The sequence below is a fragment of the Rhinolophus sinicus genome, chromosome 16 (genome assembly GCF_057876585.1).
Source record: "Rhinolophus sinicus isolate RSI-liver-muscle chromosome 16, RSI-T2T, whole genome shotgun sequence".
Classification (NCBI taxonomy): Eukaryota; Metazoa; Chordata; class Mammalia; order Chiroptera; family Rhinolophidae; genus Rhinolophus; species Rhinolophus sinicus.
In genome coordinates this window covers 105,299,980-105,316,051 of record NC_142516.1, presented here as the reverse complement: position 1 = coordinate 105,316,051, position 16,072 = coordinate 105,299,980, and the positions used below count along the sequence as shown (strand labels likewise).

At 45.0% G+C, this 16,072-nt stretch overlaps 1 protein-coding gene across 1 annotated transcript; it reads right to left on the bottom strand.

The window, feature by feature from the left end:
* Positions 1-10,309: 10,309 nt before the first annotated feature.
* On the bottom strand, positions 10,310-12,785 carry ARL11 (ARF like GTPase 11). Its single transcript, XM_019748043.3, has 2 exons — positions 12,417-12,785; positions 10,310-11,604 (listed from the first exon to the last, which is right to left on the bottom strand). Exon 2 carries the CDS (start codon positions 11,584-11,586, stop codon positions 11,038-11,040), a length of 549 nt encoding a protein of 182 aa, XP_019603602.3. The 5' UTR covers positions 11,587-11,604; positions 12,417-12,785; the 3' UTR covers positions 10,310-11,037.
* Positions 12,786-16,072: the final 3,287 nt, after the last annotated feature.

The window sequence follows — 16,072 nt, the reverse complement described above, 5'->3', positions numbered from 1 at the left end:
AATGTAAAACAGAGAACCTCACCTACGTGTCTTGCCAAAAACGTCTGAGCTGAACCTAGTCTCACCTTTAGATTTAGCTTCCAGTGTACAGAATTTACAAGAGACACAGGGACAAGTTAAATGACACCATAAGGAACAATCAGACATATCATATGTGAAACCCTCCTCAGTTAAATGGCCTGGTCCCTTCAACATCATAGGGAAAACAAAAGAAGGAGGACTATTCTAGGAAGGAGAATAAAGAGACATAATGACCAAAAGTAACTACATTCTGGGAACAGTGGGAGAAATTTGAACATGGATTGAATATTAGAATATATTAGGTAATTATTTTAAATTTTCTTAGGTGGGATGACGGATTTGGGTTATGTATGATAAGGTCCCAATTCTTTGGCTAAAGATATTGAAATATGTAGGAATGAAATATCAATGTCGTAACTTATTTTCAAATGGTTCAGAAAAACAATATATGTGTACACGTATATACCTGGGATGCCAAAAAAAATGTATACAAGAGCACATTTTGGTCAGCGTTACTCAAGCATAGTTCGCCAAAATCAGAAGTGTCTGGATGCTGAGGGCAACCACTTTGAGCACCTCTTGTAATTGCTGAGGTCAAATGTGAATTGTATTATCTTTTGTTATGCGTATATATTGAGTAGTACAATTTTAATAGTTTTTTCCTCTCTAAAAAGGTGTATACTTTTTATGTGTATTTCTAAAAATAAAGCAAATATTATAAGATGCTAACCATTGTAGAACTTAGGAGGTTCATATATATCGGTGTTCGTCGTACTTTTTTTTTTTTTTCAATTTTTCTGTAGGTTTACATTTTTCCATAATAAAAATATAGATAGAAAAACAGGAGGATATCAAAAATATGCTAGAAATTTGTATAGGTATATGGGCAGCGCTTATAAATTGGTGAGCCAACTATTTCATCGGGGAACACCTTCTTATACCAGTGTCCTATGTTTTCTCTCCAGCTGGTCAGAATTCCTAGAGAGGTGATCCCAGTCCCTGCCAGCGTGTGGGAGCTAACCGTGGAAAGGGTCTGAGCAGCCTCACCAGTCAGTTCACAAACTTTCAATGAATTCTCCTGTTTTCATAGATACCTCACCCCATCTTCAACTGGGTAATGCCTCCAGAAAATAAACAGACAGTATTCTTCCAGGGAGCAGAGAGGCCGTTGTCTGGCCTGAGTAAAATAGCAAAGGAGCCTGAGGGTCGTCTCTTCATATAGACTTTCCATCAATTCTGTTTTCAGCCCCACTTTGGAGCTCCCCGATACTGCAAGTCCTGAGATCTCCTGGGATTGGTGCAGAAGGGTTTGCTTATCACCGTGAGGCTGTCCAGAGCAGCGTCTATAGGCCATCCCTTCTGCAGAGGTTCAGATTCTGCTGTGTGACCTGGAGCAAGTTATTTAACTTCATCTGCCAAATCAGGGGGCAATTCTAATGTTGTTGAGGGATTATGTGAATTAGTACACCTTCAAAATTTAAACCAGTGCCTGGCACAGAGTAACACTTTTGAGCTACACACACACATACACACACACACACACACACACACACACACGAGCCCCTAGCCAACTTAGGTTTCCACTTTCTCCGGTCTGTTGGGTCACTTTCTATCTTCCATAATTTTATTGCTATCTTGAGCCTGCTACTCTCTCTTCTTTCTTTGTCCTTGTGGAGTTTGGCCTCCACTTTTTTTTTTTTTTTTTCTTTTCTTTTTAATCATTTACTATCCCTCTGGTGAGGTTTGGGGAGATAGAGTTATATGCATGTGTGCATTACACAGCTTTAAACAAGTCTTAATGACTTTCTTTCCTTGCCCTTCTAAAGAACCCCTTCAGGTCCTGTATTCCTCATATTCTAGCCTGAACTCAGTGAGCTGTTGCAGGCAGAGCCTGGGAGTAAATGTCCAGCTTATCAGTCAGGACTGGAACCAGCTCTTAATGTAATATCAAAAAAATGCCTGAGAAGAGCCCCAGGATAAACCTGCTGGTTGAGTATTCCATGAGCTCTTTTCTGAAATCTCCTGAATCATCATCACTGGCTGAGGGGAAGGAAGGGCTGGTGGCAGGCCCACCCAAAGCTTGTGTAAGAACTTTGTGACCCATGGTTTTGTCAGAGCAAAACAACCAGCAGGCTTCTTATGTCACCGCCCAGAGCTCTTCATTCAAAGGCATCATCTGATTACCCCAGAGAACTTGACTTATCTTCAAAGTCCTTGGAGGGGGTAACTTTGCCAATGACTTGCTTGAAGAGATTGGAACGATGGTTTAAAAGAGTGAATTCCCTCCCCGGGTAGTGTTAGGCCTGTGGAATTCTGTGATCCTCAGTTCTGCCTGGGTCACAATGTTGTCCTACATTCAGACAAGCTGAAGGGCAGGATACAACTGAGGAAAACGCAGCTTTCCCAATTACTGACTGAAGCCAGCTTCTGGCTGGTTGTCCCTTGGAAGTCAGCACGCTCTACTGAACAGTAATAAAGAGTTTGGGCTGCTTATTTTCTATCTGCTGCTCCCCACCCCATCCTGGATCCATTCTCCAAACTTGTCTACCTTGCTCTGTGCCCCGGAAAGCCACCCTCTGAGGAGACACTGGGCTGAGATGAGAGGGTGGTAAGAAGGAGAGGCCAGATTGTTAGTTCCCTACCCAAGTGCTTAGAGCACCTGGCAGTCGCACACACCTAGATCTTCCTTTCTGAGCCTCCTTTCTGCACACAGTAGGTCCTTGCTGTGTGGACAGGGAGAGAGAAGTGGCCCGCATTCATTACAGCTTTGGGCAAAGTTGTGAAGTTCCAGCCCTTTCCTTTTTGGCAACACTCCCATACTTCTTTCAGTTGTTCTCAACTTTTAGCTTTGCTTTCTTAACAAAAGCTACACTGAAAAGATCTTGAGAATTCATTCACATTATTAAAGTGCAAATACTTCTCCCTGCTGCCATTCTTCTAGGGACATTTTCTTTTAAAAACTGAAGTCTAAGGGATGTATCTGGAATTGTAGAATTTCAGAGGGGAGTGGAATTGAGTGTGGGATTCAATTACCAGTCTTTTGAAATCCGTCCTCTTTATTCAATATACTAGGCTTTGCAAGAGAAGGGTGCATTTAAAATGCTTGAGGAAGATATTAAGTCTGGGCTTCTGGGTACTCGAATTGAAAGTACTCTGTCTGGGCTAGGGAGTGGGGAGAGGAGAAGACAGAAATAAGGATGATAATTGTGGTAGGGAGGAGGCTGGAAGCTAAGTGTCCAGAGTTTCAGAATTCTTAAGAGCAGTGTTGGGCCCTGCACTCCCACCCCCTCCACCCTCTCACCAGCATGGCACCAGAACAAGTCTGGGTTTGAAGAATATTAATGGTGGGAAAAGGGATCTGCAAGAAAAACCCGTGTCCCCAGAACTCTATGCTTAATTTGCATTTTTAACATGCTTTAGCATGACAATATGGATAGCTGTCCCTTATTGAAAGCTAGACTATAAGTTCAAGGACAGGGACTGTGTTTGCATCTCCTTCATCCTTATAGCTCTTGCACACAGCTCAGTGCTTTGCACATAGCAGGTGCTCAAAAGACACAAGTAGACGGGATGAGCAAAATACCTTACTGAATTCTCACAAGACCTTTGTGAGGTGCTTCCTGTTATCATCCTCATTCTGCAGGTGAGACCGCTGGGGCTTCGCTGGGTTAAATAATTTGGCCCCGGTTACCCAGTTGGTGAAGAGTAGAGCTGTTGCTCTCGTCAGTTCTGCCTGACTCCAAGGCCAGATTCCAAGCCGGTGCCTTCAGCTGCATGTGGACAGCCACAATTTGAGCAGAGGGTGGTTGCATCTCCATCTTGATAGCCATTCTCTCATGGAAGTATTTTCATAACCCTGAAAATCTTACATTTCTTTGTATCCTTTGTATTCTCTCTCCTGGTTTAGCTAAACCTTAATGCCGTGTGAAATTGAAGTTTGTGAAATTCAAAGAAAAGGTAGAAGAAAAATTGCAAAATGATATGGTGTCGTGTTCATAACCCAGAGATAATTTATAATTATTATGCTTCTTCCTTTTATTTGAAGAACTGAAGTGCTTTTATGAGAATTAATTTGTTTAGGTTTGCAATTTCATGCTTGATGGAAGCTGCAGACATATCCATGTGTCCCAGGTTGAAAGGTGTGGGTGGGGGGGATCTGAAACAGAGCAATGCCATTTCTCATGGAGAATGTTTAAATACTTATAATCTGTAGTCACATAACCAAATTTCTGGGGGCGAGGGGGGGCGGAGGGTGTAGGGTTGTGACTGTGTCAGAGAAGTGGAAATCAAGACAATGAGGTAGAAATAAAAGGCTCTTTTTCCTGTCTAAAAGTGTTCAGTTTTTCCTGAGCTGCTGCTTTTATGTGTGGAAAGGGAATGCGGGCTCACACCTCACCGCACTTCTCTCAGTAACTTCAGAGACAACCACAGGTTTCCATAATCTTACAGGAGGGAGTGCTGCAGGCCGTGCCGAAATTCTTCATTCCTAATTAAGTGCCTTCCAGAAACTGTCTAGGATGCCCTCGGGGGTTGATTACACAATTTTACTGATCATGGCTGCAACTCAAAGCTCACAGAGCCAGCCCAGTGGGGCCTGTCGGGGAAACATAATTAAAAACAAATCTGCCGCCCAACCAGAAAGATCTCTCCACAAAAGTGGTAGAGAAAGAAAACAGTTTTGTTATCAAATGAGCATTAACCCAGAATGGAATGGGCATCACAAGGGGATTGCCAGCTGAGACTGCAAAAACAGAAAGGGGTTTCACCCTTCTGCACAGCCAGGCAGATAGATCTGTTACCTACGTTCTCATAATAAACAGTAACTACTCCTCAAGTCAGAGGACGTGACGGCACCATTTGTCACACAAAGTACATCCTAGACTCACCTGGTTGTTGGGGTCCCCATCTGTATTAACTGGCTTTGACCTAAAGAAAAACAAACTTCTCCTTTTTATGATGGGAGGTAGGCTGTCAAGTTGGGCTCGCATCCTCCTACAGAGACTGGGAGACAGGGCGCTAGCTTCCTTGATGTTGACATTTCAAAGAGTTGGCTCCCAAGTTCTTGAGAGATATTCCTGGGTCCTAAAGCTGGCAAAGGGCTTATATAGCTTTTTAAAAAAATTACATGCATTTTGAAGGGACAGAGGAAAAAACTTTTACAAAATTTCTGAAGTACTCGTAAATGCTCTAAGCAAAGGGAGTGGGGAGAAATCTCTTCCTTAGTTTTCAATAGGGAGACTCAAGCCTCTTATTTTTCATTTGCATTTGTGCTTGCTTAGGGCCAAGATGTGGCAGCAAAGGTTGGCATCTCCACCTCCTGCTCACTCGGGAACTCTCCTATCTTGATCCCGGCTCTGGGACAGGCAGCACCAATTTCCAAAGACTTGTAGAAAGACCAGAGCTGGGGCTTCTGGAAGGGAATGGCACCCCACCTTTGTGAGTCCTGTTGGTTCTGAGGAAAGTGCAAATCTTGTGCGAAGTGACATCACCACCCCACCTGAGATTGGGGCTGGGGAGCTTGAGAAAGGCAAGGTCTCAGCTCACCCGGGGGTTGAGGATGGGGCCTGGTCCACTTTCAAGGACACAGCTACCCCCAGCCCAAGCAGTAGGAAGCAAGTGTGTAGAACTGTGAGGGTGGTAACTGCAAACCAAAACTCAGCAGGACCAAAGCAAAACTCAACTCCTATGGTTCTTACTTTCACCAAAGGATTGATTCTGACCAAGAGGGGAAGGAGAAAAATCTTCAAAACCAGTGAGTCAGAAAAGCAGAAACTCAACCTCATATTCGAAGGGTAATCAGCTCTCCAATATAGAACATTTCTCACTGTACACAGTGTTTGCAGAAAACAACAACTGGATATCCCTTAAGTAAGGACAGCACCATTTACAAAAACAAAACAAAATAGAAAGCATGATTTGTTTTCTCCTTAGGTTCTCTGTGTTGTATCTCTGTATATATATATACATACACATACATATGTATATAAATACATATATACATGCATGTATATATATATGTATACGCACACGAGGTCAGGTAATTCAGTACGTGAACTTTCTACCATATAAGTGCATAAAGTTCGTGAACTTAATTGTCTGACCTTTTCATATGTGTATACATATATGTGTATCTCTGAGCAGGAAGCAGAACAGAAGCTACTCGGTCTGCCCTCACCTCCCTTTTCCACCTCCCTGGAGCGCTCTGGCCTGCCTCAGAGGAGAAGCTGTCTTCAGGGACTACCTTACCCTTTAGTTGGCAGCAGGAAGAGGAGTGTAATTTCCCGTCATAAGAACTAGCCTTGACCTGTTGCCACTCTTGCTCCCTGGAGGTCAAGGCTAGCTCTCTCGTGGTCTTTAGGGAAGGTTCTAAAAAAGGATGGTGTCCCACCCTCCCTCCAGAGCCACCAGTGTCATGGTGGAAGCAGAAATACAGAGCAGGAACCCTGTCACGGGGCAAGGCCAGGCCACTGCCTGCTGTACTAGAGCATCCTTGCCCTCCTGCCAGGCGGTGGTCTGGGCCCCATGCCAGCTCTCACCGGCCACCTCTGGGGCCTCAACCTTTCCAAGGGCCTGGCACCATACCCACCCACCTGTGGCAGCCCTTCTGTACTCAGTTCCCACTTAGCACCCTCTCTCATGCATCGACTAATGGGTACTTCTGAGAGTGACATGTTCTAGAAAGAGTATGTATGACTTTTTGTTGTTTTTACTACAGAGGATGTCTGAAGTACAGGTCTGTGCTGCCATTTTGACTCTCAAGCCAATGAACTGCTTGGTGTTCTCTTTTCTTTCTTTCTTTTTTTTTTTTTAATTTTATTCTAGACAGTTCAGAGGACCTGGGGTCTCTTTGCCACAACACCCAGTTCAATAGCTTTAATCAGTTATTTCTTATTCACCCAGGTATTTAATGAGCAAGTCTCAGTATCTCATATTATTCCAAGCTTTGAAGAGGGCCCAAAGGGTGTATGGATGACCCCTCATCTTTTGGAATTTACACCATATCTGGGGAAACCATATACCGACATGTGGAAGTGTCCCAGCACTAAGAAGCGGACCCTGGACAGTCAGTACCCTGGGAGTTTGAAGGGGAGATAAACATAGCTGGAGTGTGCAGGCAAAGCTTCCTGCAGAGGTGGGATCTGAGGGTCTTTCACTAGTGGGCAGGATTTGAACAGGAAAACTTTCTAAGCCTTAGGAGCAGCAGGGTTGTCAGGAGGCATCCATAAGTTTGTGTGACAATGAAAGAATGCCACCACTGTTGCGGTCACTATTACAACTCCAAGGACCTCAAGCGGACATGGAAGCTTAACTGGAGAGCACTTGAAGAGCATCTTCCTTTAAAGGGCATCAGAAATCCCAGGAGGGTGCCGCAGGACCTCGCATCCTGTGGGATTCCCACACTCGCTTCCAGCAAACATCTCAGAAGCCAGTGAGGCGGAAGGCTGGCAGAGCTGCCCTTGGCCTCTGAGGCTCACAAACCCCACCTTCCATCCAGAGACCTGTATAGTTCACATCCCAGAACTCACTGGTAATTCACCTGATTTGATGTTCATTCCCTCCCAGCAGAAGATGGACCAGCAGGGAGCGATGGTCCACACTAACTGGGCATAGTTCCTATGACGTTTGGCTTTGTTGTCTGTCTTCCCAAACCTCATCCAAGGGGAATGATGAAAGGAGACTTCCTGGGGCTTATGAAGTCTAAGCACATCTGCCTCTAAGGACTCGGGGCTGTTAGCACACACTCAGAGCTACCTGCTGGCCCCCTTGTCTGCTCTGCCTTGTCCAGCAAGAAGCACACACTTGGCGCTGGGCAAGAGCCGGGTACATGCTGGTGACAGAAAGGAGACTGGCCCAGCTGAAGCAGGGCATTGTCAAGAGAAGGGAGAAGAATGCCCATAGCAAGATGGGGCTGCTGCAGTGACAGGATGTCCATTCAGACCAATGGTGCCAAGAATGTGCACATCAGTCAAAAGACACCCTGGTCATCCTCTAGCCTGTCTCATGCCTTCAGGATCCTCTCTGCACCACAACACGGCTGACTAGGTTATCTTCCTCAGTGCAGATGATCGCATCATAGCGCCTCCTGCCAGCGCCTCAGGAAGCCTCCCTGACACCTATCAAAACAACCAGGACATCCAGCAACATGGCAGATGGACCCTTTCCCATTATGGAGTCATAGAAATGTTGGGTAAACTGTAACAAAACAAACCAACCAAACAAACAAAAATATATATATATATATAATTTATTTTAATGTTTCCTGTCCGTGAACAAAAGAAAGGGAAGTCCTCAAGTGGCAGGAATGAAGGGAGAAACAACAGCCAAAGCAGTTAGGTGTCAGGTGGAAGTCTGGAGCCTGTGGAGGATTTTAGAAAAGTCAAATTTAGGCTCTGGGGACCTGGCTGAGGTAATTAACACCGGTATGGGAATGGGAGGTGTGGCCTTAGGCTTGTTGAGAGGAGAAACACTTTTGATCGAGCTCAGCACAAAAGCAAGAGCATCAAAGAGATGTCCCTTCCTTAAAAGGGGATTAGAGAAAGCTGCCACCAGCTCAGGGGAATATGAGGAAGCAAATGGTCTATCTTGGGATGTGTATGCAAAGAAAAAGATCACCTGTCAGAATCCTGTACCCTGAACGGGTGCAAAATCCAGATTTATACTGCTTGTGAGGCCCATGAGACCCAAGCAGAAAAATTAACACAATATTTGGTCTAAAACCATTGAAACCACCAGGATCCTAGTAGATAGTAATGAGAAAACACTCTGTGTAGAAACCCTGTCACAACCCACAGCATGTGGGAGTCATGCAGGAAAAACAAATCCTACTGCAGATGAGCTCACAATAAAGTAACAAATAGTGTGAGGAAATGAGACCCCGTAAGTGGGAATCAGCAGGGTCCTCCGTGTCTCAAGGACTGCAGATAATGGAACAATCTGAAAGAAGCTATGAACACATTCATACCCAGCATTTCAAAAGCAGAACCCAGCAGTTCTGGTCCCTGTTCCGACCTGTTCTTCCTGTGTCTACCTTCTTAGTCCATTCCAATCCCTTCTGTCATGTAGACCCCAAATCTTGAGCTGTCTTCAAATTCTTCCTCTCTCAGCTTTTCCCCTTAAGAAATTCTCATCTCTTCCTCTCCTTTGTTACTGCAATGGGCATCTAGCTGGTCTCCCTGCCTCTCACCCCCAGTGACCCCCCTTTTCTTTAATCCACCTCCACACTGCCGCTAAGTTATCCTCCTACACGCCAAGTCCCATGATTTCATTCCCCCAAGCCAAACTCCTGATTATGGAAGTCCAAGCCTTCCCCAACTTGGACCTAAACTTTTTTCCAGTTTTGTTTCCTATTATGATAGGTCACCCTCACCCCAACTCCTGTTTCATTCATTCTAGCTTAATTATGCTTCCTACACTCTCCCTCATGCTTCCAATCAGTCTCCTCCTTCTGACTAGACTGCTCCCCCCATTACATCTGCTGACTGAAGATGAACCTTAGCTTAAACCTTCTAGAAGCATTATGCCATGAAAGAATGAAGGCATCATTAGGGCTAGACACATCTGATTTCAAATTCCAGATGTGTCACTAAATAGCTCTGTGCCTCAAGCAAGTCACTAGCTCTCCAAACCTCAGTTTCTAATCATATAAGATGGGAATGATACCTACTTTGCAGAGTTGGGAGAATTAGAGATAATCTACATAAAGCACTGACCACAGAACCTGGCCCCAATAAGTGCTCAATAAACAGTTGCTGAATTGAGCTTCTATCTTCACATTTTTATGGGAGCTTGTCCTACTTCTTCCCCAACCAGAGCTCCAGGAGGCCTGAGGCCTTGTCTCATTTGCCTTTGTATCTCTGCACTTTCCTATGTCTAATATAGGAAGTTTTGCAACACGTAAATTGACAAGTAGTGAAAAGAACTAGGCATAGATAACCTGATGCTAGAAGGAAAGACTTTGGGTAGAGGGACCTAGTAGGTGTCAGATACTGGAGATGTAACGAGGGCCAATTTATACTGTGTCACTCCAGAGGGCAGAATCATCATCGAGCTATAAGGAGTTTGATGTTAGCCCAGGATATGAAGGAATAGCCAACATTTAGAGCTGTTTAACATGAGAGTAGGTGCCAAATGCAAGTTGTGTGCCATTAAAAACTCAGATTATAGGAAGTATTTACTACTAATAGTGAGAGAGATTTATTGCTGTTATATGAATCTTCAAAATCCACACCTCCCATCTAGAGGGCCTGGTTCATAACTGAAAGTTCAGTGCCATTTGCCACAAATTCAATGCTCTGCATATTTTTTATTAAATCAATGAATAAATGAATGAAATTATTGATTAATTTGATATTTAAGGAAAGATGTGCTACAAGAAGGAGAAAAATAAGGGGGGGAAAATAAGAGGTTTTGGAAAAGACCAATACAAGAGGACAGAAGAGAATCGGTTTGGGAAGGGTGGAACTCGCTGCCCCTTACCCAGGGCTGAGCTCCCAGGGACCTTCTCAACCCAAGATTCCATGGGAGCAGACTCTCCCGCTCGATTCTGCTCGCGTTGGCTGCTTGCTCTCAGAGTGACCAGGGCATATACCCTGGGACTACCAGGGAAAATCACTCATAAAATCACGACCATGTCCAGATGATATGCTGATTTGATTTTAAAACCCCTTTCCCTCTGTGAATTTAGGTCTTAATTAGTATGCACTATTATTACTTGTTTCTTTATTATTACAATTGCTCAGTTTACACTTGGCAACCTGTTATGAAGTGTGTTGAGGTATGTTTTTTTTCCCTTAGTGTATCATTATTCAAAGAACAGGTTGATTTTCAACATAAACACCAGTGCCAATAAGTCCCAAGAAGAAAACACCCTGTCCAAGCACAGGATTTCTTGTTTGATAAACCGGACTTCAGATTCTCAAGGACCAGCGGCTTCTTCCGGTTTGTATGAGCAAAGATAAGCTGCTCTGCCTGCATCAAGACTGCTTGCTGTCTGCACTGGCTGCTGCTGCACTGTGCTCACCTGGAGACACAGCGGCTGCGGGATTTCAGGAGGCCCCTCAGGCACCGCAAGGCCTCGGGCAGCCCCGCGCCAGTAAGGGCACTGCAGGCCTGGAGCTCCCAGAAGCGGCCCGGGAATCTCTCCAGGCCCAGCCTGTCCCTGATTTCAGACAGCGGAAGAGCGTCAGGCGCCTCCTGCTTGTTGGCCAGCACCAAGAAAGGGACGCTGGCCATGTTGGGATGGTCCAGGACTTCCCTGAGTTCAGCCACGGCCTCGGGCAAGCGCACTTCGTCTGTGCTATCCAGGACATACACGAGTATGTCTATGCCTTCCAGGTAGTTCTTCCAGCTGGCCCTGAGCTGAGTCTGCCCCCCAACATCCCAGAAAGTCAAAGATGCCTGCCTAGGGGCTCCTAGAGACTCCACATTGAAGCCAATGGTGGGCAGGGTCTCCACCAGTGGGTGGCCCTTCAGTTTGTACAGGAGTGTAGTCTTGCCAGCTGAGTCAAGGCCCATCAGCAGCACTTGGGCTTCTGCCTGGTGACCTCGGGAATTCATAGAACCCATGGTAGCCGCTGCTAAATCCTGGAGGAGAAAGACCAGGCGCACATATTAGCCGTTCTTTTCGGAAGGAACACACAGATCCATGCAGGTATATGGAAGAAGAACTTCTACTTCCAAAGTAGGAAGCATCTTTACAATGCCAGGTTTCAAACACAGGCCTGGATTCCCAAAGGCCAGGAAGTAAGAGTGTGCATGTATTACAATCAGCTGACCTATTTCTGGGGAGCCTGCTTCAAAGAAGAGGGCAGGACCCCCTGGAAGACACGGAATGTGGGCTCACATTTGTTGGTAGTTAAAGCAAGAAGACAAAACGAAGTTCCAGTTAGACAAATCTAGTTGAGTAGAAATGACTGAAACATTTCTTCAATTCTTGCTAGTCTGTGGCTTCTAGCCTCTGTTTTCCTTCTGTAAGTCTAACCCCTGAAATAGGAGCTATCTTGGGCTTAGTGCACCGAGTGAAGGGGACAGCCGGCTCATGGTAACTTCTGCTGCCTTTGGAACTCCCTACAGGGCCAGCACTGTATCCTGTAAACTGCAGTTATTTATAAATACTGTTGGCTGGGGACACATTTCCCAGTCAGAGCAAAGTGGTTCCCTCCACTCTCTTACCAAGGTAAATTACAGTAAATTACCTCTAGAACACAACTCCTATTTTTCAAAAATCCCAAATTTTAAGAGTAAGACCGGTTCCCAATTTAGTCAGGGGAAATCTTGGCTGGGACAGGTGAACGGACATCTCAGTCTAGGAGTATATTTCACCTGCCCCTGGAGGCAGGTAAGACAGCCTCTGTTCATTCCTCATGCCAGGGTAGAAGAGTAAAACTTAAAGTTACCTTGGTGCTATTAGACGGTGGCCAGAAGCTCCTCCTCTGCCACAGTCTTCTATGCAGCTGCTAGTCAGTAATGTCCCAAGAGCGAGACGAAAAGGAAGTGTGGTGACAGTTGCGGTTGTCCCTTTTCTGCTTCCTTTTCCTTTGTGGTGGGGGTGGGGCAGGCTACGTAGCCGCTCCCTCAGCTCCAGTGCTCCCCCACAGTCCTGGCCGGGGATGGGCCGAAAGATATCTTCGGCTCTTGACAGGGCAAGGCCCAGCATCAACTTCCCTTTCTTAGCAGTTCAGACTCGATGCAGAAAGGAGGGTGCCGTGCTCACAACTGTGCCCAAGTTCAGCCGCTTTCTCTTTCCCTTCCTCTCATAATCCTGTGACCTCCTTAGTGGTGAAATCTGAGAATCCGATTTTTTCCTTCAGCTCAGGCCTTGAGGTTTTTCTGGTGCCTCGAGATTCTTTTGTTTGCTTGGAACCATACGTGCTTTAAAAAACTGCCTAAATATGATTAAAACCTTCTAAAAATTAGGTGTCTTTGTTGAAGGTAAAACATAAAAATTAAAAAGTTTGTGTCAATGTGGTGGAACTATAGGCAATTAAAGTCATTGTTTATTTTTTTCTTGAACAGTATCATTATATTTTTCCCAGTAAAAATGAGACCACCAGCAAATATAATTTTCAAAAAAATTGTTCCACCCAGAAGCCATTAACTGCATAGCTATCTGATTTGGGTCTGGAGTTACAGTGATTTGTCTCTTCTAAGCCATAACATTTGTGCAGCACTTTCTGCTTTCCGCTCATTATTTCATTAAAATATCAAAAAACCAGTTGGCGGTTATGATTCTCCCATTTTACAAATGAAAATCAGGCTCAGACATGGTAAATAACTTGCTCATGACCTTGCCAGGGTTTATAAGTCATTTCTCTTTCAGCATGTCACACTGACAAAGTGCTTTGTAAAAGGCAAACACCCTACTGTATTTGCTGTTGTTGTCAGGCTATGTAGCGTCACAGGAGGAAGCAATGATGAAAAGTCAGAAACACAGAGTGTTATGTACATCACTGTGTTGTGTTGGTGTTGGTGTCACTGCTGTCTTGTGCTGTTGAGTGCCTGTGGTTGTAGGCTGTAGTCAGTTTGCAAGGACCGAGATGAGTGGTGAGAAATAGAAGCATGATTGAAGGGATAACAGGGAGGGTGTGGAATTATTGTCAAAGAAAAACCAGAGCTGGATGGCAGACATAAAGCCGTAAAAATAGATTTTACTCAGGTCTGTTGCAATAGGGGTAAAGAGACCTCAGTGTAGAATTGGGCTCAATTCTGAATACAACATGGGCAAGTGGGGATTTATAGCCAAAGAACAGGGTGGGGAGCAGTGAATGGAAAATTACTCAGAGGAAACCTCAAGGGTAAGGGGGGTTTCTGCCTGAGTGAATAACAGGATTCTCGCTGAAGGCAGGCTAGGGTGGGTGACCAGCCACTACCTGGAAGATACTGAAGGGTATCAGATATGAAGGCTGGGGGTTCTGGTTAAACTGACTTAGCAGGGTTTTTGTTAAAACTGAATTTTACAAGCAAGTGTACAGATGGGCCTAGGAGAGGGTTCCGGAGCCTGACTAACATTGGGTCAGGCAAAGAATCTTTGTCATTACTCCAGGGCAGTCTCAAAGCAACAAAGAACTGTCTGGAGCAGGGCTTGTCCTTCTCACCTGTGGTGCAGGGTGAGAAGCAGGGACTCAGTCCTGTCCAGACCTTGCTGATGAGTCCGTGGGAATTCTGCCAGGATTTGATTTGCAGGAGGATTGGGGCTGGCAGAGGCTAAGGACTTAGCAGGCTCAGGATAGGGTGTGCCTAGAGCCTGCGGCACAGGGGGTGCTACTCTGAGTGGCCCCCATGTGTGAGCCCCAGAGAGAGAGGTAAGGCAGGCAGAAGCTGAAGGAGCCATTGACTTGAGGGGCTTACAGGCACCAAACCAGGCTGCTTGGGTGCTGAGTATCCCGCAGGTGACACAGTTAGGGAAGGACCACACCTCCTGCCCCAAGAATTCCAGGGAAGCCTGAGGCCATGTGGACTGCATACAGGGCCTCTGGAGGCTGCTCTGGGGCACCAACGGGCTCTTAGAGAGGCACTGCCTTCCAGGGCCTAGATTCAGGAGGAGGCCCTGTGAGAGCTGTTCATGTTCCCTAGAAGTAAAGGAGCCTCTCCTGAGGGCTAAGGTCCTGGAGTAGCTGGGGAAGATGAGAGCTGGGGAAACAATTACATTGAATATGACCCTAGTTGTTTGCAAACGCCATTATGGCCTGAGTCACCCCATCCCTTCTGTCACCCCAGTCCCATCCCTTCAGCTCAACAAGGAGAGGAGTTTTTTCTTAGACACCCTCAGGTGGAGGACTTTCAAAGGGCTGCCTGGGTATCAAGTTGTGGATAAACCCCACAAAAACACTGTGTCCGGCGCCATTGCAGCCACATAGAGTCCATGTTCAGATGCAAAAACTTAACAGCTTCATTAACGTGATAGTGCCTGAACATTTTTAGGGAAATAGATTTTTTTCTGTTATATTTGTCTTCCTTTTATTTGTTATCTTATAGTTACAGCATTATATTGATTTTCTTTTAACATTATATGAATAAGTAGACTATTTATGATTTTCATTTCTAGATTAAAACATGAACATTGTAAAATATTTGTTATATTCAAAAAGGGCCCCTCCTGGAGGAGGAAATAATTGAGTAGAGGAAAGGATGAGTAAGGGACCAGTAGTGGTAGAGCCAGGTAGAAAGACAATGGGAGACCCCAAATTGGAAGTCATACATGGTGACAGCCAGGGGTGTCACATCTTCTTGCTCTCTGAGTCAGTGAGGTCTCTTCCTTCAAGGGAGCATACAGTCTCATACCTACATGGAGCCTGGCTTCCACCTGCATCCTATGGGCTACCTTGGAGCTGAGCATGACTTGTCCTTGTGTGCAGTGATTGCATAGGGATGGATGCAGGAGCATACGTGCAGAAGGGCAAGTCAACCACCAAAAAGAACACCAAATTAATGACGGGTCAGAATTTTATGTATGAAGATTTGTGTATTATGATTTAGATCAGGTATGAGATACAGTCGATGCTAATTGCAAATATATTTTATTTATACTTATACTATATAAGTATACTTACATTTATATATTTATTTCATTTTTTCATATGCTTTTAAAGCATGTATCTGTAATAGCTGTGTGCCCTTCCATGCTTTTCCTAGGCAATTGGTTTTATGAAATATTACTGATATATTGCCTCCCACTGAACACCTGAGAAAAAAGAAATCTGTCTGCCTTTGCTTTTTCAGTACCCAGTCACGCGCCACGGAATGACATTTCTGTCAACATCAGACCGCATATATGAAGGTGGTCCCATAAGCTTAAATGGAGCTGAAAATTTTCTATCACCTAGTGATGTTGTAACTGTCTTAATGTTGTAGAGTAACACATTACTCCGGTGTTCATGCTGATGCTGGTGTAAACAAACCTACTACGCTGCCAGTCTATACAAGTATAGCACATACAATTACAACAGTAGGCTACACCATCTAGGCTTGTGATGTTTGCACAAGGATAAAATGGCCTAACCATGCGTTTCTCAGAACATATCCCGCAGTTATTTGGTGTGTGAGACTGTACTCT